The sequence below is a fragment of the Rhinichthys klamathensis genome, unplaced genomic scaffold, assembly GCF_029890125.1.
Source record: "Rhinichthys klamathensis goyatoka isolate OS25496 unplaced genomic scaffold, OSU_Roscu_1.1 h1tg000040l_1, whole genome shotgun sequence".
NCBI classification, from domain to species: domain Eukaryota; kingdom Metazoa; phylum Chordata; class Actinopteri; order Cypriniformes; family Leuciscidae; genus Rhinichthys; species Rhinichthys klamathensis.
In genome coordinates this window covers 11677501-11704897 of record NW_026606587.1, presented here as the reverse complement: position 1 = coordinate 11704897, position 27397 = coordinate 11677501, and the positions used below count along the sequence as shown (strand labels likewise).

Here is a 27397-nt window from a genome sequence, read left to right as displayed (position 1 = left end):
GGAAAAAACTTTTAAATATGTCATTTTGATGATCAAAGATCAAGTTATTGACTAGACGGGGACTTTAAAGTCTACTCAAGAAGACAAAAGTGTAAAATCTTTTAAACATCTATATGAAAATGTTGCTGGTGGCATTTACCTGCGCAGGAATGGCAGAGACTGAGTGATAGTGATGAGGCTTCTTCTCTGCATGACCCTCTGAAACACTTGACCCTCCATCACCCACAGCCTGCTGTTCACAAGAGCTGCACAGACAAACACACATTCACACTGAATCGCAAGCATTCTGCGGACTGACGGGGTTCAAAGGAGAGAGTGAGACAGGTCACCTGTGGTGGATAGACATGTAAAGACAGACAAAGAAATTGATATGGATGGTACGAACTGCATTCGAAAAACCAGTTTGAGATCCCTGCAGAAAAACCAGACCAGCGTGGACTGGCTATTGGTAATATATGAAGTTGGCGGGAAAATTGTTATTGTCCAAAGCCCCCTGTGAGAGAGAGAGACAGAGACACACACACACACACACACAAATAGCATGAATGATAATGAATAGAATGATAATTGACAGATATTTGGTCAATTGATATTAATTTGTCAATAACATTGGCCATGCAGGCTGAATAACAATAGTGATATTTAACCTAAAAAATTAAAATTCCAAAATATACCATGTCGATGGATACATTTTTTTTTTTTTTTGAGTAAATATTATACATAAATAAATAATTCTGTGTGCATTTTGCTGTTTTTAAAGTTTAGGTATATCACCATTATAATGGCTTATGCTCTCCAGACATCAGTTTCTGCCACTGGAAAAACATACACTATTGCAAGTTTAGCATTAACAAATGTACAAGTGAGAATGTTTATTAATAAAGCGCAAGTGAATTCTTAATGAACCTTATGCTGACCTGCTTCTACCAAGCTCCATTAAAAAAGAGAGGGATCAGCTGAAAATAGTTCACCTCCAATTCATTCTCTATCACTTCCTGTTCCTGAGACCCCCTTGAATTAGTAATGTCACAGATTCATTAACTCCCCTGGTACCCCTGTCTACCTCTCTTTTATCCCTGTCCTTTTCTCTGCGAGATCTCTGTGGAATAGCTGAGAATTTGAGAAAAATCATTGAACCCAAAAATGCAGCACTGACCTGCAATAAACATCGTGAACACACATATGACTGTGAGACATTGAAATGCAATTGTTGCATCCATTTAAATTCAAGAAACCATTACAGATTGTGACATTTTTAACAGCTTCTCAGTAAAAAGCAACAATCTCTATCAGATTTGACCATTTGTGAAGGTTTATGATTGACTTCTATTTGACTAGAATTATATTAATAATAGCAGTGGAGTTATCATTTTCTCGATTTTATCACCTTTTATCAAGTGCATGACTCACTCTGTCCATACGGTCTTAATTCAATGCTACAATTTCCCCTGTGTTTTGTGTTCTAGGACTTTATTAACATTGAACTAAACATTCCCTGACAACCACAGTGGCCCTAATAAAATGAAAAGAAAATAATAAAATACAAAATACATAAAACACTATATGGTCAAAAAAAAAAATGAATGGAATGAAAAAGAATGGTATTAATTTAGTTTCTCCCCAATCAGTTCACACTCAATGCCTCAATGTATATATTAATAGGTGTCCATCTTTGTATTAAAGTGTCCAGTTTCAGTTGGAGTTGGGCAGTCATATGTTCCATTCTATAAATAGATACAAGTTTTTCTCTCCATTGACTTATTTTTGGTGGGTGTGGCTTCATCCAATTAATTGTAATGGTTTTTCGTGCACATAGTAGGAGGACATGTAGAATATATTTCTGATTTTGACTACAAAAGTCTTTGGGTATTCCTTCAAGCAAAAAATACAAGGGAGTAAAAGGCAGATCTACATGCATAATTTTCATAATCTCATTCTTAACCTCTTGCCAAAATGTAACTACTTTTGGACATTCCCAAAATATGTGTGTGTGGCTTCCTACTTTCCCGCACTCCCTCCAACATTTCTCTGCTTCTGGATTATCCACAAATTTTGATATCACCTGTGGTGTTCTAAAAAAACCTGATTTTTGTTTTCCAGTCAAACTCTTTCCAGTTATGACTGTTGATGCCCTTATGACATCCTGTGCAAATGTTTACCCAAGTCTCATCCTCTATATGGTCATTCATTTCAAACTCCCACTTTGTCTTTATATGGAACGTATTATCTGTTGAATCAAGCAGTAATCTGCCGTATATGTGCGACATATGTTTCTTATGTAGTGGGTTAACTGCATGTTCTGTTCCTTTTGTTCTAATGTTTAGTTCCTGTTTGTCTTTTGCTGAATTCGGAACCACAATTTTGCGTTTTTAAAAAACATCTAATAGCTGTCCAAACACAGCCCAGGCGTCTAAGCTAAAACAAGACTAAATTTGTTCTGTCAGTGAAAATTTAATAGACGTCTAACCATAGCCCAATAATAGACTAGTCATCGATTAGATGACATGTCAAATAAAGGAAACCAAACACCTTGTAATCACTGTTGACTTTGCTTGCATGATGGAATATCACATATCTCGCGAGTTATTTTGGCAAAAACGACATGTAACCAAATTCAAGGTTATTTTGGCTAGAAGTGGGTTACTCATAGCCGGACTATATCGGGTCTATAGTTAACCTAGACGGTGAAATTATGGCTATTGCTTGCTGGGTACTTGCAGATATGGTAAAAGTAGTACGAGGGGTATGCTAGTATGCAGTTCTGAATTTAGCATTTGTTTCCACAGCTGCCATGTTTTTTTCCATAGTTACCCTTGTTAGTCTCCATAGTGATTCATCTCCCACACCTGTTACTTGTTAGCCTCTTGTTATCCTGTGTATATCTACCCCTGTGTTTCAGTTGTCTTTTGATGGTTGTTGTCTTTGCACATGTTTGTAAAGATGTTGCGCTTATTGTTCCCTGTTTGGATTATTTTCATATTCATTCCTCTTTGGATTAATGGTTAATAAACTGCTGCAATTAGATCCAGCCTCTCCTCTTCCCTGCGCTACCGTAACATTGGTTCCTGACTTCTTGTTCCAAACATTTTTATTCAATTCAGACTCAAAAGCATGGTTAGCCAACTATGGTTGCAAATTCTATTGAACTCTATTGGTATCGACAGAACTTGCGACCATAGTTGGCTTTGGGAAACTATGGAAGCTTGTTTCCGCCACAGAATAAAAAATAAAAAAGGTATTTGTGACTTTTTATCTCACAATTCTGACTTTTTTTTTCTCAGAATTGCATGAAATGTAGTTGCAATTGTGATTTATAAAGTCAGAATTGCGTGATATAAAGTCACTATTCAGAGAAAAAATATAGTTATAGTCTTTTTCCCCTAAGAATTAGACATAACTCGCAATTCTGACTTTATTTCTTGAAATTGACTATTTCTCGCAATTGCGAGTTTATATCTCGCAGTTCTGACTTTATATCTTGCAATTCTGACTTTATTTCTCGCAATTGCGAGTTTATATCTCACAGTTCTGACTTTATTTCTCACCATTGCGAGTTTATATCACACATTAAGTCAGAATTGTGCGATAAAAAGTCGCAATTATCTTTTTAAATTGTTTTATTCTGTGGCTGAAACAAGCTTCCCTGACTGAGAAAACTGTGTTTATCTTTTACTTAGACCTATAGAAGAGATCAGGTTAGACAGCAAAGATCAGAAACGAAACAGGAGAAAAGTAAAAAGAAAGCAATTTCAGGCTGTCACCAAACACAAGACCTGAAGAAAAGAGTTGAGGAAAGCTTGAACAGAGTCTTGAAATAAATAGGATGTAAGGGTAGAAAAAGCCTGAAAATTCAGAAAGAGAGACTGAGAGTGGGTAAATAAAAGAGAAATGCAGAATTGGAAAAGGACATCAACTGAAAGATGAAAATTACACACAATCAAGTCAGACATTCTCTGTTGAATAAAAGAAAGATCTGGTAGAAAATGATCTGACTTGATTGGATCCTCCATTCACTTTCAATCCATCTTTTTAGCTCATTCTCTTTCTTTCAGACCGTATTTCTTGTTTTTTATGCTATATATTAAAATGAATAGGTCTAGCTGATGTCCCTGTGGCTCAGAATGGGCTCAAGAGAGTATGTGAAATAAGAGAGAGAAGAGGTGTTGAGAGAGTCATAAATCAAAGCATGCTGTGGGGGATACACCTCAAAGAATGAACATTAATTCATCTACCTGACAAAGATATCTTCTTCAGGGTTGGAGAAAGACACACAGAAATTACATATTTTCTCTACAGAACCCCCAAAAATGTAACATGCAATCAATGTATTTACAAGTGAAAAAAAAAAATTACTTTACTTCTAGTGACAGTGACTTTGTGCTTCACAATGTGACTTTTTTTTTTCTTACAATGACCTTTTTTCAATTTTATTCTGAGGTGGAAACAGGATTCATAGGATACACCTGCATTTTGTATTAAAATTAAGAGGTAATATTTCCCAAAATTACCCAAAACAACTATTGTAATAAGACTTGAAGGATCAACATAAAAATCAGGTTTTGTAGATCTGTCCATTCAATATGGAGTTTGTTTTGTGGACTCTATTGTGGTGTGTTGTAAGCTGAGAATTGATATGATTTTTCCTTTGATGTCATATTACACTGATCTCTCAGTACAGCTTCAGATGACGGATGGTGGGAATACTCTGATTACCCAGACACACTCTGAGCATTAAACTGGGAAAACATGACATATGTAGTCATTATGTGAACAACTTATGAGTGCATTTTCTACAGAATAATATTCAAATGAGATCTTTACTATCTCAGCTGCTTCGCCTATACAACAATATGAATAAATTGTCTTTTTTCCAAGTCTGCTTCTCAGATCTTTTTCCTGAAAAATAAGTCCAAGACCCCAGTAATCTCATATACTGTCTAATTAAAAGTTGACATCAAACAGAAGTTGCCATCATCTGTTCTGTCCTATTGTGACGTATATTAGTTTGAAACAGCTTTTAGAACAAGAACAAATGTAGGGCAGGACTTGAATTTGTTCACGGAGAATTGATTGGATGGTTGTGGTTTGCTATTGGTGGATCTCATATGAGTGACAGGTTTCCCCGCCCTCACACCAAGAGAAGAGAAGAGATGTCATTGCAAGAGGGAGGAGGGAGAAGTTATTTTGATTAAAGATTAAAAGGGCACATATAAAGAAATAATAATAATGATGTGCATGGTTAAATAATTTAAATCAGTGGTTCTCAACTCCAGTCCTCGGGACCCGCTGCTCTGCACATTTTGTATGTTTCTCTTAAGGCTGGTTCACACGGGACGATTTTAAAATTGTCGGCCGATTTTTACAAACCTGAGAGACCCCACACACAGCGATAAAAAATCACGTGTCTAACAGTTTTGGTCGTACAGTGTGTGGTGCGCAGCCACACGGCAAAATCAACACATCACACACGAACCGATTTGACTCCCGAGCATTCCCAGGTCAGACGGAAAATCTCGCAAAATCCCTCAAAATCAAACGTGACTTTAGAGTAGCCTAAACCAGCCTTTCTCAAACTTTTTTCAGTCGGGGCACCTTTCAAAAGTGCATAAAATCTCAAGGCACCCCAGTGTAAAATATAAATTAAAAACACTGCATAACCCAAATGTAAATGCAAATGTCCTGTTTATTTAGACAGAACAGTAATGAACAGAGCATAATACGAACTGTAAATAACAATAATAATAACAACTTTACAGGGCTATCACTTTTGTGAAAAAATCCTGATCGATTTTTGAGACAAACGTTCATTGAATCGATTGTAAAATCGATTTTCCATGTCTAAAGACGTTTCCATTTTCAGCTCCAAATACAGGCAAATCCACGGACAACTAACAGGCATTAGCACGATCGTAAAGAGGGCGCTTGAGACGCGCACAAGTCAGCAATATTTCTGATGATTTATTGGCATGAAGTTTCGTGCACAATGACAAACAGGAGTGCAAGATTCTCGAAAAACAATAAGCAGAGTGGACTGCCATAACATCAATGAAAAACATTACTGCAGGCTTCAACATGGCTGTGTTTACGATTAGAAATGTCAAACAAATTTCGCCTACGTAGGCGATTGTAGGCCGGATCTGTATCTGTATGCATGGGACTGTCTGAATACCGGCAGAATTCACATTTTTGTTGTAAAAAGAGACACGTTATGCAGAAGTATAGTATAGTTTGTATGTGTGTTTGTCAGAGCCTGCAGTTGCTGTGTGACGCGCGTCGCGGTCGGTGTTGTTGCTATAAACAATGGGTGTAAAAACAATGGGCGTTTTTTGTGCATTCTCGCGGTTTTTGACGAGGTTTTGGGCTGGAAAACCTTGCTGGCATCTGGGGAGACCACACACGAGGAGAAATCGGGCCAAAAAAATCCAACATGTTGGATATCCCCGATTTGAGATCGGAGCGGTCCCGACGTCCTTCTGAGCAGACGAGAGCAGTCTTAACACACCACACACGACAGGAATATCTGATCAGATTATTTTACGATAATCGGAGCATCCTTAAAGCTGCAGTCCGGCATTTTTCCTCTTTGTCGCCATCTCTGTTCGAAATCTGCAATTGCAGTCATTCGCGGAATTATCAACTTTACGTGAGTTGTAGTTCAACACCCTCGACACGGCACAGCGCGGATGAACACAGTGTTTGAGGAGAGTGTGCAGCTGTCAGTCACCGCGCCGATGTGGATATTGTCATTCAGAATCACAGATTATTCTTTTTGGAAGTATGACCAACATAACAATTTTCACCGGGAAATGTCATCTGAACTAGTAAGAAACATTCACTTTTGTTCTGGTTCTGACATTGCAGTAAATCGCGCTGATTAAATCTAACAATTGCTTATAAGTTATCATTTCACGCAAAACCGTGCAAAGTAGCTATACTATGTTCTCAGATTGTTAATGTTAACAACGTCAGCATTGCGTGACTACATTTAATGTCCTTCCGATAAGTATTCTTGTTTTCGCATGGGTCCGGTTGCAGTCTCTTTTTTTCTGTAGCCACTCCGAAGTCCGAACGAAGTCTTTTGCATGTTACAGCGGGTGAGTCTCTAGTTGTCACTGATGATGATCGCCGTTTGAACCTTTCTGGATCCGCCATCAAATTGATAAGTTTAATTATATCAAGTGCTGTGAGAAAAGGCTATAAATCTCTACCTCCAACATCCTCACACGCAATATAGCTTATACTAGCCGAGACTCCTTCTTTTTGTGTACAGATGTGACGTAATGACGCAAAGACATGCTCGAATCTCCCGCGGAAATCCACCAGTACCACTAAAATTAAAAACATTATTACAAGCTTACCGTTTTGCATCGAGCTAAGGCAAGCAGATAGTTTTGAACACTGGCTGGTTATGTATTTTATCAAATATGTATTTTGGATAATTTTTAACCCAAAAAAAGCTACGGACAGCAGCTTTAAGATTGTCGGAAGGGGTGAATCGGGGCTAAAATCGGCCTAATTATCCTGCCGTGTGAACCAGGCTTTATCTGACACACTCAGTTCAGTTCAAAGAGCCTATCCTAACGAGCTGAGGATCTGAATCAGGTGTGTTAAATAAGGGAGACATAGGGTGTTTCTCAAAACCAAGAATGCAAAGAACGGACTTGTGTTCTTGGGGAGAACGCTCTTGCTAGTTGTTCTTGGAAGAATGAACTCACAAGGTGACGAGCACACAGAACGCTGCTGACAGTTTGAGACGATGTGTTCTTGCTGGTATTGCGCAATAATTCCCCCGCACAGACACCGTCTGCAGTACCCAAACATAACGAGAATTATTGACGATAACAGCCAGGCTGCAATGGTCTCTTGACTGTGGGGAAAAACGAGTCTGTGAGCAAACTGGCCGGTTGGCTCGATAGCTAACGTTACACCCGCAGGCGCTTATGGAGATTCTCACTTCCGAAAACGTTTGAGCACATTTTCGATTAGCCATACATTTTCGTAAAATGCCAATATTTGAAATCTACACAGTTGATTTCTCGCATCAAATGTTCTCAGAAGTGAATTTAGTGATGAAATAGTGTACGTAATTGTAGAAAAACGAAATACTGTATTGACCTGCCTCTCCTTCCTCGAATGCCGAATTGAATGCTGGGATATTTCTGCCGTCAAGTTCACACAAGTTACCAGCCGATGCATCCTCGGTAAAATGGGCGTGTCAAGAACACATCCGGGATTTTTAACTGTTCTTGCCAAAATGCAAACTTGTGTATTGGGACAGTACTTGGGCCACAAAAGATGACGTTTCACAAGAACACAAGGACACAAGTACAGACAAGAACACAGATTGAGAAAGGCCCATACACAATATGCAGAACAGTGGGTCCCGAGGACTGGAGTTGAGAACCACTGATTTAAATAAATACTGCAATATTCCATAAAAAAAAAACAGCAAGAATTATCCATTTTGATTTTATGGTGACTTTAAAGAGTTTCAGAAGAGATCTCAAACAGATGAACAACCCTCCAAAGTCTGTAATCAAAAGACAGATTTCTCAGTATGAACTAAACCTTTCTCATCAAATTCTTCCAAAACCAAATTATATGATCTATACTTTCCACAGTCATTTTATATCTCTTTACTCCTACTGTATGTCAACAACGGCCTCATTTATTGACAAATGACTCCATTAAGCCCTCTAAGCTCTGTGTGTGAGTGAGTGAATGCACAGATATGTCAATACCTGGGTGAGTGTGTGTGTGTGTGTGTGTGTGTGTGTGTGTGTGTGTGTGTGTGTGTGTGTGTGTGTGTGTGTGTGTGTGTGTGTGTGTGTGTGTGTGTGTGTGTGTGTGTGTGTGTGTGTGTGTGTGTATGTGTGTGCACATGTGTCAATACCTGTGACAGTAGCGGAGCAGGTGTGGTTATGAATGAGGGCCAGTTCTTCAAACATCATCCCCGGCTCAATGATGTGCAGCCTCTGGCCAGCCCTGGATACCTCCAGTTTTCCCTCTGTTAACAAACAAACACACACACAAACACACACCTCAAGGTTGCCGGGAGTAACAGGAGTTGAGTGACAGTATGCCTGTCACATAGACAGATGATCTGAATCTGACCCATCACAGATTTGGCACGGAGTAGCCCAGAGCCAAAACAATCCGGCACATCAGGACAAATACTGCCTCATCATGGATGGGGATTATCACAGCTCAAGGACAGGTATTGATGAACACTTTAATGCACGGTGATAGATCTCTTCTCCTGCTCTCCATCCTTTTTTTTTCACTTGCAACCTGGGTATTTAGACACACACTGAAATTTTAAAACTCATTCCACCTCACATAACCAGCAGGAATGTTTTCTCTCGCTCTATCTTCCCAGAAGCAGGTCAGTCTCACACTTCTCTTGCTACCTGCCTGGTCCTGCAAATGCTATGGGAGGTGCATACTAATTATTGTGCCTCAGTCAGAGAAAGGAACAGAATGATTGTCTGAAGTCCACTTGAAATTTTAGTTAAGGTGTCTTACACCAATGATATAATTTATTTTTATGACCGTTTTGCACCTTCTCTTCAACCTTTAGAATTAAACAGGATGTTTTTGATTCTGTATCTTTAAGAATTCTATTTGACTCTTTGCTGCTTGTTCTTGATTTCAATCAGAATAAAGCACAAGTCTTTTTTTAAATGAAGTTGGACTAACAGATATGTATAATAAGAATGCAGCTTGGCTTCGTCCAGCATGTATAAAATCATTCAAATTAAATGTACATGCAAATAAATATCAATTGTTGCAGAATTTTGCATCATTGGCATATTACACTTTATTTCAATAGTCCACTTTAGATATTTTTAATAAGTATTTTTGCAACTACATGTCAAATAATGTCTCGGTTACGTATGTAACCCTCGTTTGCTGAAGGAGGGAACGGGAGACGTTACGTTGACGTGCTGACGTAATCGGGATCATTTCAGGGAAACCTATCATCTTCGAGTATCTACAGAACGAGCCAATGCACATTGGCGTGCGAGATCTGCATCTCGCGCCCCGCCCTACAGCGCGGGTATAAAAACGGAAGCAGATGCACACACCTTTTGTTTTTCACTGAGACACAAAGACTGTCTTCAGACTGAGAAGGGGGAGACCACACCGGACAGTGACGGCAGAGCAGACTATGCCAAGGGAAAGACACAGGCTTACTGCAGGGAGCTGATCGTGGAAGAATACACATATGGGATCGCCGCAGGGATCACAACATATGAGACCCAGCCTAGCACAAGTTACACAAGCATACGAGTACTAGGCCTGGCATCGGACGCTCCGCCACGTCCGACTGCCGAAGTGTGCGAAGGAACTCTACAGGGTTTGTCTAGGTGGGGAAGTCGACTGGAGCAAAAAGTGCACGTATCCGCTCCATGTGGAGGGGAGTGGTGCAGCAAGCCGAGGGGGAACTTCGATGTTACTGGCTGGTTGAAGCGAGCACACAGGAAGAAACCGGCTCAAAGCGTAGGCTATAAAACCTAGCAAACGTGTTAGGTGTCGCCCAGCCCGCAGCTCTACAGATATCTGTCAGCGAGGCGCCGTGCGTCAGCGCCCAGGAAAAAGCGACACTCCTAGTGGAGTAGGTTCTCAACCCGAAGCGGTCAAGGCACGCCTTGGGCTTCATAAGACAAGGCGATGGCATTCACTATCCAGTGGGCCATCCTCTGCTTGGTGACAGCCTTTCCCTTCTGCTGGCCTCCGTAACAGATGAAGAGCTGGTCTGAAGTCCTGAGGCTTTGCTTTCTGTCCACGTATAGGCGGAAAGCGCGAACGGGACAGAGAAAAGCCAGGGCTGGGTCTGCCTCCTCCGAGGGCACCGCTTGCAGGTTCACCACCTGGTCCCGGAAAGGGAGTGGTAGGAACCTTGGGCACGTATACGGGCCGGGGTCTCAGGATAACGTGAGAGTTAGCCGGGCCGAATTCCAGGCACGATTCGTCGACCGAAAATGCATGAAGGCCCCCTACCCTCTATATGGAGGCCAATGCAACCAGGATTACTGTCTGACAGGACAGAATTTTTAACTCTGCTGATTGCAAAGGCTCAAAGGATGGTCTCTGAAGAACCGAAAGGACCAGAGACAAATCCCAAGAGGGTATCGAGAGTGGGCGAGGTGGATTTAATCTCCTCGCCCCCTCAGGAACCTGATGATCAGGTCTTGCTTTCCCAGTGATTTACCATCAACTGCATTGTGATGTGTGGCGACAGCGGCAACATACACTTTAAGGGTGGAGGGAGACAGCCTTCGCTTCAGCCCTTCTTGCAGGAAGGAATGCACTGCTCTGATCGAGAAAGTTCGGGGGTTCTCTAGCGGAAGTGATGGTGTCAACTACCGCCTGGGGTAGGTCACCTAGAACCTATGCGTCCCGTCCAGGCACCAGACATGGATTTTCCACGGGAACCATAGGGTGCCCCGTGTCTGAGAGAGCAGGTCCTCTCTCAAAGGAATGGGCCAGAGATTGGCTGTCGCGAGGAGCACTAGGGGAATCAGGTCCGATTGGGCCAATACAGCGCAACGAGCAACACCTGTTACTCATACTCCCTGACTTTCCACAGTGTCTGTGCAAGAAGGCTCACTGGGGGAAACGCATACTTGCGTAGGCCCCAGGGCCAGCTGTGTGCCAGTGCATCCGTACTGAGGGTACCCTCGGTCAGGGAGTAGAACAACTGGCAGTGGGACGTGTCTGGGGCAACAAACAGATCTATCTGTGCGGTCTCGAAGCGCCTCCAAATCAGCTGGACCACCTGGGGATGGAGTCTCCATTCTCCCGGAAGCACCTGCTGCCATGAGAGCTCGTCGGCTGCATGGTTGAGCAGGCCCGGAATATGAACGGCACGAAGCGACCTCAGATGCTTCTGACTCCATAGGAGGATATGGCAGGCGAGTTGTGACATGCGGCGGGAGCGTAGACCATCCTGGAGGTTGATGTACGCAACGGCCGCAGTGCTGTCCGTATGGACCAGTACATGCTTGCCTAGTAGCGCCGTTTTGAAGTGGCCCAGCGCAAGGTGTACTGCTAACAACTCGAGGCAGTTGATGTGCCAATGCAGTTGAGGCCCCGTCCACAGACCTGAAGCTGCATGCTCGTTGTACGTGGCCCCCCAGCCAGTGGCAGAGGCATCCGCGGTGACCACAACATGCCTGGACACTTGTTCTAGGGGAACACCTGGACGTAGAAATGAAGGATCTGACCACGGGCTGAAAGTTTGACGACAGTGTGGGGTGATAGAAACCCGTCACGAGCCGCGCTGCCACGCCCATCTCGGGACTCGAACGTGGAGCCAGTGTTGAAGTGGCCTCATATGAAGCAATCCGAGCGGCGTCACTGTGGCTGCAGATGCCATATGCCCCATGAGCCTCTGAAATAGTTTCAGTGGCACCGCTGTCCTGCATCTAAATGAGCTCACGCAGTCCAACACTGACTGGACGCGGGCCTCCATGAGGCGCGCTGTCATGTTGATCGAGTCCAGCTCCATACCGAGAAAAGAGATCCTCTGCCCGGGGGTGAGTTTGCTCTTTTCCCAGTTGACCCGAAGCCCTAGGTGGCTGAGGTGACTGAGCACCATGTTCCTGTGTTCGCACAACTGCTCTCTTGACTGCGCCAGAATGAGCCGGTACTTGAGAATGCGAACACCACGCTCGCACATGGTAGCATTGGCCGCCTCCGCGACTTTCGTGAAGACACCGGGCGACAGGGCCAGCCTGAAGGTTAAAGCCAGTCGGGGCTCTCCTCCTTGCCCTCCGATTCCACGATGGCTCCCTCGGTTGTGGATGGCACAGCCGGCACCTGCATCTGGTCAAACGCGCACATCTCAGGCTCCGCTGCCATGTTGAGCTTGCACGCCCTTCTGTAACGGGTTGTGTGGGAGAGACTCAACACGTGAATAACACGAAGATGATGAAGAAGGTAGACAGGCTTTAATAACAACGAGGTAACTCCAACATGGTACATCCAAAACACAACTACACAGAGACGAGACCCGACCAAGACACACCAACTGAACTTAACTTAAAGTTTCTATATGTATTTTTTAGCGGCCTCTATCGGTGATGTTTCAGATTGCAACCAATTTTTACAAGAGCGCTCGTGCTCTTGCGCGTGCTCAAACTCAAGAGCGTGCACTCATGGTACCGGCCACACTGAGACTTTCAACACACCGGAGAAAGCATCACACAACATGCTGGAAACTCAAGTAAACTCCCACTGCAACGTTACAATAATAGGCTACTTTTATCAGCTTGACGTTGAACTATTGCTCCATGCTCGTACCATGATAACGTTACATTGACTGCATTTAGCCGACATGTGGTGTTATAGCATAAGGCATTTCACTAACTATGCGTGTATCTTTCACAATCAGCAATGCCAACATAGGTGAATATATAATATGATAACGAAAACGGTTAGTGAACTAGACTGAACAATTTCAGTGTAACAGTAAGATCGTAGGAAGTAACATTACTGTACTGAACGTGTCTGGAAATGTGTATTATAAACAATATGATAGTAGTGGGATGAGTGACGTTAGACAGTAGATCTAGTAGCCTACATAAAATAAAAGTTACATCCTAAAGCACCTACTTTTTGTTATCCTGGAACAGTCTTTTGTATTCATTTCATGTCTCATATATGTTGTAGTTTACCTTGATTTCATTACAGTTTACCATTATTTATTTCAGCATATCTGAAAACTTGTAATTTATCACAATAAAAATAGCGGAGGTCTCTCCATAATTCAAACGCTCTGCCGATGTTGATCCGTGTTTTCGTCCTAAGTCGATCCGATTCACGTTTGGGCTGACGAGATAAATTTTTGCAGATAAATTTTGTTTGTTTTTTTATATTTATGTGTAGTTTGTGTTGGAGTCTGTGTTGTGCTGGAGGCAGGTCGTTTTTTGGTGTTATCAGACTCCATGTCGTCAGCTGCAGTGCCGTCGCATAGACTGTATATAAAAAGGAGAGAGGCTCGGGAGCGCGCATGCACGTCACATCCGATGGATTTCGCAGAAAATCCGACCCGGAGACTTCACATAAAAATAGGAATACTGGCCTTCAGCGGTAATAGCAAAACCCGACAAGTGGATCATTGTAATGTGTGATTACAACCCCTTCACACACAGGCAATAAAAAAAAGGATTCATTTTAGAAGAAAAGTTACATATAGCACCTTTAAGTAGGGGAGATAATGACACGCACACACCTGAACACAATGACAAAATCAAATCAGTGACCATGTCGACAAACAAGGCAGGGAGAAACGGTGACACCAAGCTTATGAACAGTTAAACTAAACAAGGTCCCTGACCATTTTAATCTGTTTTTAACCATTTGTGCAGTGTATTTCATCACAATATTGTCATATATATCAGCTTTTGCAGGGAGTCTGTTATTGCTGGAGAAGGAAACATTTCCCTTTACTAAAAGTTTAAAGGGGACGAGAAGCGCAGCGCCGCGTTATCTTACTTTCATAATGTCCTTAAACATAACAATATTGCTGGCCATAAACTGAGAAAGTACTGTTCGGTGTGCGATACCTCGAGTTGTCCTATAGACGCGATGCGGAGCTGCTCTTCTTGTCCGGTTTGCGACCCCCTTAATAGTCAGGCTGTGGCCAAAGTTATTATTATATTTGTAAAGTCGCTTTGGTAAGAGAGCTGGAGGGTAACTAGGAGCTTAAAGAAAAAGATGAACAGTACCGTAACATAAGCGCATCTCACTGCAATCCATAAAGAAATAAATAATTCAAAATAAGCCTGGAGGCATGACTAGACCTCGGCTAATAATCAGTGACTTTTGAGCACTAGGTTATAATATAACCATGTAAGCACTGGGATCAGTGAATGTTCAGACATGCTCACAAATCAACATGCAGTATGTGTCCAAAGAAAACATGTACCTTTCTGAGAGGGATTATGAGGTGAGAACAACTCTTTCATTCTTGCACTCTTCCTCACCTTCAACAATGTATGCCTGGGTTCCATTATCCCCTTCCTGGACAAAACACACACCCTGTTTGAGCGTGATGGGATAGGCAGAATCCACCAAACACAGCATCTGATCCCTATCTAGATATTTCATGCACTCATTTTCTGCTAAAGCTGATTCTATCAGCCTCTTTGACCTGAAAGAAATAAAGATAGATAGACAAAGAGTTACACTGGGGAAATGTAGCACTAGGAGACATGAGTATGTGTTAAAATTTTAGGAGGGTTCTTACTCTTCACTCTTGCTATGGCTGATTGGCGGGTTTTGTAAGACTAGTTTTGGCTCCATGGTTACTGAATCTGTAACCACTGCTTTCCTCCTCACTCTCAGGGAAGAAGCACGTTGTTGACCTAAATGCAAATGAAAAGAGAGTAAAGATGAATACCGGTAATAAGATGTTTTTATAAGATTAAAAAAAGACTAGGTAATTGCATCTGAACTCCGAGCGGTTTGTATACTGCATATAAAAATGTTTGCTTTTTCATAGACTATTATGGTTGCACTTGCACATGTATACTTTCGTCCTTGACTTTATGTCTATTGGGATTCAGTAGGTTGTACTTTATAAAAGTTTTGAATATTACTTAATTTAAAACTCAATTAACATTAACTTCAAACGCCAGTAACAATTAAAACTGTGTGTATGTGTGTGGAACCATACAGTCCAGTGTTTGCACTCTTAGATGAGACATGGCTATATGGAACGACAACTTAGCCACAGTAATGTTCATAACTATTACTAGGGAAACCAGAATTAGGAAACTAATCGACTAAGGACCAACCATTACATCACTATGTAACCTATCAAAAAACAGTCACTGGCAGTGTGGAGGGGCTTCAACGGGAGTGAAAATGTTGAGCTGCTAGAGTTTGCAAAGTTTATATGCAAATACGAAGTGATTCAGCAACCACCAATGCAAATGAAAACAAAGGCCCCGATGCATTCTCATTTATCTGATAGCAAGTTGACGTCGCTATATACAGGTGTTAACGGGGCATAAAACATTTTGAGCTTGTCCACTTTCGACCATTTCCAGAGCTATTTGAAAACACATTCCACCGAATTGCTTTTGTAGTGTATTTAACAAAAGGCCACCTACGCTTCGCCTACTGACCTTATACATAATCATTGTGGGACGTGCTGAAAGAAAGCGCACCAAAACATTATGCAATTCAAACTTTGCTGCATTGTAGCAAAACACATGGATTACAAACGAAATTGTAGCTGCTTTTTTTTATCCTTTTCAGTTGCTTCCTTTCTGATCACACCCGTAATCCGCGTAACATGGGTTTGTTCAGTCAATAGTGTTTGTACAATAAATCCTTGCTACCTAGAAAGTGATGTAGAGTGACAAAATAAGAGGGGACTGTCACAAAGAAATTCAATCAGAAGTGGTCACAGAAGACATGCATTTTAATAGGTGGAAACAGTACGTCTCGGCTGACCACTTGTGATCGCACTGAAAATGCATCTTAACACAAGGTGGAAAAGTTCACACCATCCATTCCCAGAAGAGATTTTTCAACAAAAAAATTATATTTGTGGAATATAAAGGATATTTTGAAGAATGTTGGCAACCAAAAAATATTGGAACTCACTGACTTCAAATATATGATAAAAAAAACCCCAAAAACATTTTTCACAATATCTTCTTTTATGATCCACAGAAGAGAGTAAGTTGTGGCCTTTCATATGCTAGACGGTAAAGTGAGTCATATCACATGGGTACGTTTTTTGGCATTTTGATGAAAGATTATGACAGCAAAAATTGCTAATGAAATTATTTAAAAATATATTGCTAAGCATTGGCCTAGAATACGACATGCCCCCTGCACTTTTAATAAAACGTAAATTTGTCCGCTGTACTTTGTTCACGTAGAGGTTTTCATGGGCCAATGTGAATAAATCTAGATTCAAATTCAAAGAGACGATATAATCTATGCATGACCTGATGTTTATTATCCAAATTGAAGCGATGTGAACATTGAGCGCTAAACTCTCATGTAAAGTATGTTTCAATCATAGTGGAAGCCATAGGGTGCTCTCTCCCAGAATCTTCAAAACGGACGCGTAGAAGTAATAATAATAATAATAATAATAATGTTTATTTTATATAGCGCCATTCAGAAAACTCAAGGTCGCTTTACAATAAAGTACAAATAAATACGCATACTGTCTTTTGTAGGTACTTATTTTGAATAAGTATTACTACACGACCACTAAAAAAAGTATGTTCTATATAGTATGAATGTGTGTAGTATGTAATCCGGAAGTATTACATGTAATCCGGAAGTACTACAGAGGAGCGGGAGCGGGCTCAGGGGCTGGAGTGGATGTGTGTGGCCCAGACACATAATGACAGAGCCATTATGGACAGTGCAACGCTCTCTGGGCTACGCTCTGGAATTTCCCTGTCGAGAGCAGGCTTCACTTCACTTTCTGGAGCAGACTCAGGAATTTCTCTCACTGGAACGGACCCTGTATTTCTCTCACTGGAACGGACTCGCTGATTTCTCCCACTGGAGTGGACTATGGAATTTCAGTCTCCAGAACTGACTCGGGAATTTCCCCCACTGGAATGGACTTAGGAGTGGACTCTGGATGTGGGGAACTTTTGCTACCAGGTCAACGCTGTTCGAAACCATCTTCCGGCTCAAGGGAAGACTGGAGGAATGAATGAGATGGTTCCGATGTTGAGGGTTCGGTCGCAGGTTCGGGGTGAGCTGGAGCACCCAAACGCTCTCGGGATGGGACTGGATGATGGTTTGTATCGTCCTTTAACTTCATCATGAAATGACACCATGAAATCCGAACCATTTAGCCAAAGGATGTAATTAATATAATCAAATAAGGCAGTGGTTCTCAAACCTGTACTGGAGTACCACCAGCCCTGCTCATTTTGGATGTCTCCCTCATCTATCACACCTGATTCAACTCATGAGCTCATTAGTAGAGACTAGACCTGAAATGGGTGTGTCAGATATAAGAAGACATACAAAATGTCCAAGGCTGGTGGTACTCCAGGACAGGTTTGAGAACCACTGAACTAAGGGTATATAACATTCACCGGGAGCAAGAATTTAAAATAAATCATCATTCAGTCCCATCCAAAAGCAGGCATCGAGCGTAGAATCGCTCCTTCTCACCAGATGGGAATATTCCAAAAACTCCTCCACATAGCGCTCTAGAGGTCGACCGTTTTGACAGATGGTGTACAGAAGATTGTCCTCAGCCTGTCTTCTTCTGTCAGCCAGATTCATGCACTGAGTCTCTGTAGGTCCTGGATCCTGTCACGGTGGATGGCTGTAATGAAGCGACCGACGAAGGAGATATGCAAAATAGTTCTTTAATCCATGAATCAAAATATTAACTAGAAGAACAACTCAGCGGAAACACAACCACATACACATTGACATGAAACAATCCAGGACAAAGAACTAACAGAAACTGAGGGCTTAAATACACAGGGCAAACAAAAGAGCTAAAGAGTTCATTAATGAGGGAAAGGTGAATAGGATGAATCAAATAAAACACATGGGAAAACTGGGTCAAAGGAAAACAGCAACTAAACATCATGAAAACTAAGACAAGACAGAACATAACCCTGACAGTGACATCGCAATCATGTTCCATTGTGGTCTATGGATCTGCCTGAAGTGTACATATTGAGTAGACTCACTCCCTCAGTCAAAATCGAGGGGTCGAGGATCTGTCCAAATAAACTCCCTCGCCCACCCACTGGATGAAGTTGAACGCAGCCTTTATTACAGTATAGAAACTATAAAATATGTTTTCTGCCTAATTCTGTGATAGCAATTTTTTTTTTTGCATTGTATAAAATCCATGATGACTCAACGCAAAAGTGTTTGTAGTACATAAACAGTCATAAAATTGTCATATAAGAGATAATATTACAGAATACAAATTAGTTTTTATTGTTCAGCAGTGTATTTAATTAAAAGCGAGAGATAGGAAAAAATAAAACCTGTCAATTAGACAAAGGTTAGGAAACCCTGGCATTACACTTGAAATTTCTTTCCCCATGCCATATCTGCAGACGAAACCCAACAAACACTGTCATGTTATCTTGCTTTCTGAGGCGGATACCTGGTGTTTGGGAGAGCAATCGTGTGAGACGCTTCTGGGACTGGCAGGTAATTATACCCAGCCACTTTGATGACAAGCTTTGGCTCAGGCATTTCAGAGTGAAAAAAACAACATTTGATATGCCGTGCAATAAAACTGGTCCCCTGGTTAGTCCAGTTATCCAATCACATCCTCTGTTGAGGGAAAGTCACATGAGTTTTTTTGTTCCGCATTAATAATGAGTAATTTGGTAAATGTATTGTAGTTTATGCGCATGTCTTCTTATCGGGTAAAAAAATAAAAACTCCACAAGTTTTTAAACGCATTTATTATGTGCATCTTGCCGTTTCCATCACATTTTTTATGCGATATCACAAAATTTTCATACAAGGTGGATGTAAAGATAGCTTTACTCCCCTTAGTTGTCCAGTAGTGAGCAGTGACGCCTGCTATTTGTTGGTTATTTGGTATCTAAACAGAATTTCATTAAGTTTAGAGACAACATTTCACAATGTTTACATTGTACACTAACTGGCTACTGTTTTTATTAGTGCTTGACACAAATTTCACGATTTAAATTAATAAGCTTGTGTTTTGATTCCAATCTTGATTGAATATCGATTAATTTGAATAAATATCAGGTAGCTACAGTAGCTACATGTTCATTTTTCTCAATTAAGGAAAAAATCTCTCAACTAATGCTGTAAACATTAAAGTTCCCCTGTAGTCAATAATTGCATCTCTTAAAGCTCATCGTTAATCACCAAAATGACATATTTAAACGTTTTTTCCTGAGAAAAAAAAATGTCTTAATGCCTTAAAATAGCTTGTATGTAACTCTATATTAGCAATGCCTCCACTCACTCACACCAGCTCAGAGATCAAATGCACTCGGTCAACTTTACTGTAGTAACGCTGCACAATGGCAAGTGGAAATACTGGTTTAATTCAGCCATATATGTTTGAACCAAAAACTGATTCAGAAGAAGTGGAAGAGTAAATTATACAGGCTCATCTACAAGTCGATGTATCAGAAATGCTTTTAATATATCGCTCTCTACAACGTCGAACACATAACGGTAATTGCTATGATTAGCCTTTTGCTTGACTACGTTATCAAAGCTAATAATGTGATGCTAGTGTTACACAAACCATGTTCCCGTTCGCCATCTCAGAGTCAGAGCGCCTTCTAAAAATCAGCCTTAGGTAAACGCTTTAAACAACTCAGAACGAAGGCATTGTTCATCATTACATCGTAATTTACATCATGTACATAATTCAGCCGCTATATTGCTAAATGTACACGGTTTTTCATACCAACAGAAAAATATACCGGGATAACCTGGCTTCTCTTGAGACTTTTGAGAATGTCTTTGGTTCACTGCAGTTTTAAGGAGAAAATACTTAATAGTGTTGACTTATGAATTTGCTCACGGTTTGTCTTAAAGCATATTAAAAACACCACAAAAAGACAGACTTGATTTTCACCACAGGGGTCTTTAATATGCTTTTTTATAATAATAGCATTATATTTTAAATGATATACAATAATGATAAAATATATACTCCAATAATGATATAATATATGATATAATAAATACGTAATACAGTGCATAGTATTTAGCTAAATATTTTTTAGATAACTAACATCCTATGGTTATCAAATGGCTTTTCTGAGGTAAATGTAACATTGTGTTTACAAGCCGTATTATTGGCCTCTTTCCACGGTTGAAACCCTGATTAAGCGATTACATGAGATATGATACGTTTCTTTAAGTTGTACTGTATCTTTTTCAACATACCTTCTGATGTTCATTCGTGTTAATTTACAATTAACAAATAGTAAAGAGGAAGAGATGATCGGTTCACCTCCCGCTTGAGCGCCAAAACGGTTTTTATTGTTTGAATTTCACAACAAAATTGACAGAATTTGAAAGCTGAGACTCTCCCACATAGCAAATGTTTTCTGGCCCAGCTCCGGGCCACACAATCACTTTTCCCTCGGCCCAAGTACCGCAAAGAATGACGGTACTGAAGTGGCCCAGAACTGGATTAAAGACAAGGGTCACACATGGGCCACAACCGGCCCGAATCTCAGCCAGTTAATCACCCTTAACTGGCCCTGAAGTGGCCCAGAACTGGATTAAAGACATGGGTCACACATGGGCCATAACCGGCCCGAATCTCAGCCAGTTAATCACCCTTAACTGGCCCTGAAGTGGCCCAGAACTGGATTAAAGACAAGGGTCACACATGGGCCATAACTGGCCCGAATCTCAGCCAGTTAACCCTTAACTGGCCCTGAAGTGGCCCAGAACTGGATTAAGGACAAGAGTCACACATGGGCCATAACTGGCCCTGAATAGGACCAAAACAGGTTTTATTTTTGGTACCAAGTCTCAGCCATAAGTTAACCTTATCAACACCAGAAACCCCAAAACTGAGCCATAACCCAGCCTAATCTTACCAAACCATATGAACAAATAAGTCACAGGAAAATTCAATTCTGAAAATTGCTTTATTTAACAATAACGTACACGCCAAAAATACATTTTTAAATTACATCTAGAATTGTGTAACTGTGTGAAGGCTATTTTAGTACATTCAAAGCATAACATCTTATTAGCACCTCAAAAAAGTGCATTTAATTTCAAAATGTTCTTGTCTGTCTTTAACAGTTACTTATTGTAGTAATGCACAAGCCAAAACATTTAATAATAATGAAAATTCACATCTAGAATTATGTAACTGTGTGTAGGCTATTTTTTTTTTTTGTACATTCAAAGCGCAACATCCTATTACCTCAAAGTGCATTTAATTTCAAAATGTTCTGGTCTGTCTTAAAGGAACACTCCACCGTTTTTTCATATTAAACTATGTTATTCCCTTAACTAAGACGAGTTGATACATACCTCTCTCGTCTCAGTGTGGCACTCAATCGCTCTGGCGCGCGGCAACACTTTGATAGCACTTAGCTTAGCCCAGTTCATTGATTAGGATCCAAACATAGATGAAGTTAGAAGCGACCAAACACCTCCACGTTTTCCCTATTTAAATACAGTTACACGACCAAGTATGGTGAAACAAAATAAAACATGGCGCTTTTCTAAGCGGGAAAAATGGATAATAATGTATGGCGGAATAGCACTTGGACTCGGCGCAGTAATATAACTATCATCGGGAGAGGATTATGAGTGATGATATTACTGCACCGAGTTGAAGTGCTATCAAGTGCTATTCTGCCATACATTATAGTTATCCATTATATGTTATAAGGCAATAACATAGTTTAATGGTCTGTTTAATATATTAATGGTCTGTTTAATAAAAAAAAATAAAAAGTTTAATATGAAAAAACGGTGGAGTGTTCCTTTAAACAGTAGCTTACTTATTGTAGTAATATTGTAGTAATACAGCTAGAGTTGTGTGACTACTATTTTAGTTGCCTGAACAGCCAAGTATACAACATTTTCCAATTCTAACTAAATTAATCTATGAATGAATCTAGCACTGAAATGTAACCATATTATAATGTAATTTTACTCTCAACAAACATAGAGCAAATTAAAACAATTACTTAAAACAAATTTACACATCAGAATTTTTGTATGTGTGAGGGAGAAAAAAATTGTTCTTAGGAAGTGAAGTCCAGCTCTGCAGCCCCTCTTTTCTCCTCAAGCGCTCTCTCCTTCCTCCATCTCTATCAGGAGCAAGCTGAAGCCATCTTGTATAGTTGCTTCTATCTCCTGATCGGGAGCATGTTGTGTCAGACGATTTTTTTCTCACAGCAGCTAAAAGACAAAATATTAAATTAATACAAAATTAATAAATACATATACCAACATTAATCCACCTGTAAATAAATGTAGGTAACAAAATAAAATAAGGTTGCTTTGGTTACATTTTATACAGGAAATGGTTGCTTATAATGTGGCACTATTGAATGACTGTCAAAATACTGTTGTCAAACTCACAACAGTATGACAACAGTATTTTGACAAACAAAACCTTTTTAGCAAACAAAAACCTTAAAAATGTTTAGATATGAAAACTGTGGTGTAAACACATGCTTATCTGTGAATTAACTTTTAATTTATTAACTGTTAAAATAAAACGGCAATTATCCACTAAAGGAATAGTTAAACCAAAAATGTAAATTCTGTCAACATTTCCTCACCTCCACTTGTACGATGCCTGTATGAGTTTCTTCCTTCTGTTGAACACAGCAGAGATTAAAAAAATAAATGTTTAATCAGTAGAGAACCACTTTCCAATTTAATGTTACATTCCAGTTACCTGTCTGGTCACCAACATTCCTCAAAATGTGTTCTTTGTGTTCATCAAAAGAAACCAACTCATCCAATCTTAAGAGAAAATGATGAGTACATTTTCAGTTTTGTTTGAACTTCCTTTAAAAAACAAGAACAGACATACACACACACACATAAAATAGCAGACATATCCTCCTGATTATCAAAGTCACAGATTAGATTTAGATATAATTAAATCTGATTATACAACCATTGAATCACTTTGAGCTTTAAAAGTCAATTACTGTTGTTTGTTGCTGATTTCGCTGTGATTTGTCCTATCATTTTAACAGCATTAACTTACATTACATCGCACCGGTCGCGTCAGTCTGTACTCGCATTCTCAAGGGGCAGTGGATCCGCTACCATATAAGCAAAAGTTCACTTCAATAAAGAACAAAGTGACATCCGAGTTTGAATTCTGGTATTTAAAAAAGCACAAAGAAAGAGAGCGACGAACTTCACTTACCTGAACAGCAGTTGTCTGACAGTGACAGACTTCTTCACCCTTCAGCGGGAGAAATTTCAAACGACGCATACATCACGTGAACCTCATTCACCAACCAGAAAAGCTGCTGTTACCGTGGAGATCGCGCCAAAATAAACATTTTTTAAATGATATTTTTTTTCAAACGTTTTTTAATAAACTGCTATATATATATAGTACGTTTTTAACATGATTTTGTGGTGCTTAAACTAAAAAGTATGGAAAATGATGACTATTTTGTATGTGAATTCTTTTTTCTTTAAACTATAAATTTATTTTAAAAAAAAAAATCAATTATCATGTTAGGAAAATGTATATTTTGTTCAGGTCAAATGGATTTGGGAATTGTTTAATGATTATTGAATTTTGTGAACATTGCTGAAAACTAATAGGCCTAGCAGCCCTAAATACTTATAACTGTCCAGTACACAAAGGCCCATAATCGCTACACTGATCTGGGCCATAATCGCTAAACTGATCTGGGCCACACACCTCCCATCCACAATCGGCCCAAATGTTGTCTGCCGTCATGCATGCAGTGCCATCATTGCCACGCATGGCCCAGAGTTGGCTGACATGATCTGGGCCACACACCTCCCATCCACAATCGGCCCAAATGTTGTTTGCCGTCATGCATGCAGTGCCATCATTGCCACGCATGGCCCAGAGTTGGCTGACATGATCTGGGCCACACACCTCCCATCCACAATCGGCCCAAATGTTGTTTGCCGTCATGCATGCAGTGCCATCATTGCCACGCATGGCCCAGAGTTGGCTGACATGATGCATGCCAGTGCCGGCAACACGCCAGCAGTGCCATTTTGAGGCCACATTTGGGCCAAGTCTGTTTGCTATGTGGGCTGTTTCATATAAAAATATCCTGCTCTGTCTTGTCTGTCGGTGTCAGTGTCCTCTTTGTTTCGATTTTTCACTGCGTGTGAAAATGGATGTGGAGTCAGAGCGTGAAAACAGTTTCATCTGCATCAGCCACATTTTAACACACATTTTTTAAATATTTGTTTTATTATTATAATGTTTATTATTGTTTTTAATAATACGTTTCTATATACATATTTTTAACTTTTAAACCATCTAGTCAAAATGTATTTCTGACTCAGCCTATAGCTTAAAAGTAGCTAGCTTAAAGAGCATATTGTAGGTAAAAAAAAAAATCTAAATTAATATATAACCTTGTATGAAAATACCATATGAAAAGGTAATGCAGGATTTAAAATGTTTTAAAAAGACATAAGGGCACTAATTTAGTAGATAAAGTGAGCGTTTCTTGGACTGCTCGTAAAAACGGCTTTTTTTTCAACATCGCGTCATTTTACGTCACGCTAGGGAGCCTCAGCCTCGGCTCAGTGCAGAGTAGGCTGGCATTCAGTGAGAGCGGCCGTGAGTCAGTGTGTTTTCGGTAGTTTTTGTATTTCAATCTATCATCGTCATGGTAAATTATTGTGTTTGTGGAGGTTGCAAAAACTCCGGCCTGTCAGGACATCGAGTCCACAGGTTTCCCACACAAGAAAAACGGTGCTGCTGTATATCTTTCGTGCCTGGTGCGGTTTGTGCAGGTGAAGAGACGGGATTTCTCTTCCGCATCGGCTTCGAGAAACGCGGTCGTGTGTAGCTTTCACTTCAGATCGGAGGATTATCATCCCGGCGATATGATGGAGTTTAACATGGGATGCCGAAGCAAAAATATTGATCGTCTAATACTGTACCAATTGCATCAAATAGTGTGATATAGGGAGTCATGCCCTAAATAGAGGCAACTTGTAATTGAAAAACAAAATTACTAGGTTGATTAAATATTCAAATCTTTAATTTTCTGTTTATGTTATAACCCAGATGAAAAATATGTTTTAAAAATGTACTTGAGTATGTTTTTAGTAACTTACAATAGAAATATACTCAAGTATAGTTTTTATACATTTAATAGTATACATCTACCCTAAACATACTAATGTCTGCTGGCCTGATATACGATGGTAATAATCTGTACAATATTGTGAGCACAGTGTATATCGTTAGCGAACGTGTATCTATAAGTATGTCTCTCACCAAGACACCTGTCCTGTTCTCCACTGGTTCTCCTCACACCACAACTCAATGTGTCTCTGACCGTTCTGTCTGACATTAATCCTGGCCTGTCCCTACTCTCTTGGCAGCATAGCAGGCTCATAATTGCATGGCTGTAGTCCATAATTGTAAGTAAGTATTTCCTCAGCGTCCGAAATGTCATTGCGATCCATTGTTTTCCTGTTGTTTGAATCGACCGCTCTCCCGCCCGTTACGTCACGCCCACCACACCCATTTTCAGACGCGGAAGTAAAATTTTCTCACAAAAACGACTCCAGAAGCTTATGTAGCGTATTTATAAGAATATTTTAAAGAAAATCTAGTTCCTACATTATTTTTCTATACATTGACTCGTTGGGTCCTCTAACCTGCAATATGCCCTTTAAAAGACATTTCAAAAATAAAACGACTTTCAGTACCAGCAGTGGCAGCTGAGGCTGAGATGCCTGGAGCGGAGAGGCGCAGACGGTCGAGCTCCCCCTGCAGGCGTCGTATCAGATCATCTTTAGCGTCCAGTTCAAGCTCCAGCTCGTCGATAAGAGCATCTCTTTGCCGTAACTCCTCAATCTTCAACTGAAGTGCGAACTGAAGATCTCTGAGAGTGCCCATGAGCCCTATATATATATATATTGGGATAGACTTGGACTGTGGAGCGAAATAACTGAACAATCCAAATAAATTAATGGCAGACAAAACTCAAGTTGCTCTGCTATATTTTAAGTCTTTAAAGCTCGACGACTTTGGTGCAAGCAGCGCTAGATAATAAGCCATAAGAAGCTACAACAAAACCAAATTTAGCCTATTTTTAATTTGTTCAAATATAGTATGGCAGAAGAAGAAGACATTTACCTGAATAATACGATCGAGGAACATGGGAATTACAAACACGGCGAAGGCGATTTTCCCTCAGACTGGTCAGCTTGTGGAATAGGCTACTTGAGAAATCCAGAGTGTGAATGTTTGAATCACGTCTTCACAGCACTCGCGGTGATATGAGTGTGTGTGTGTGTGAGAGAGAGAGAGAGAGAGAGAGAGAGAGAGAGAGAGAGAGAGAGAGAGAGAGAGAGAGAGAGAGAGAGAGAGAGAGAGAGAGAGAGAGGGAGGGGTGGGGGGGTATGTAGGAGGGCTCATTCTAATAATTAGCCAACATTTACGGAGAATTAAATACTATGACCACGGTGTTTAGGCTAGACGACTTGCATTTGATGACACAAAATACACGGTTTTCATTGCATTCAACCTTGCATTAAAGTCCCCATGAAATCAAATATTTTTTTTTTTTGGCTTTTAGTATGAATATGTTAAGCACTGTCATCTCTAAGCTAGTGTGCTCCAAAACAATGACAAAATTCGCATTTAGATGATATGCATTCAAAACTTATTTCTGCCAATATGGATCAATGATTT

At 40.4% G+C, this 27397-nt stretch overlaps 1 protein-coding gene across 1 annotated transcript in view; it reads right to left on the bottom strand.

Moving 5' to 3' along the window:
* The window catches only part of prkg1l (protein kinase cGMP-dependent 1, like), a 70401-nt gene extending 43406 nt beyond the window's left edge, over positions 1–26995 (bottom strand). The window contains exons 1-6 of the mRNA XM_056246871.1: positions 26840–26995; positions 26410–26604; positions 15257–15374; positions 14994–15160; positions 8894–9007; positions 140–245 (exon numbers count right to left, since the gene is read on the bottom strand). Coding sequence (XP_056102846.1) covers positions 140–245; positions 8894–9007; positions 14994–15160; positions 15257–15374; positions 26410–26599 — 695 coding nt within the window. The 5' untranslated portion in view covers positions 26600–26604; positions 26840–26995. The remainder of the gene's footprint in view (positions 1–139; positions 246–8893; positions 9008–14993; positions 15161–15256; positions 15375–26409; positions 26605–26839) is intronic.
* Between the last annotated feature and the right edge of the window lie 402 nt (positions 26996–27397).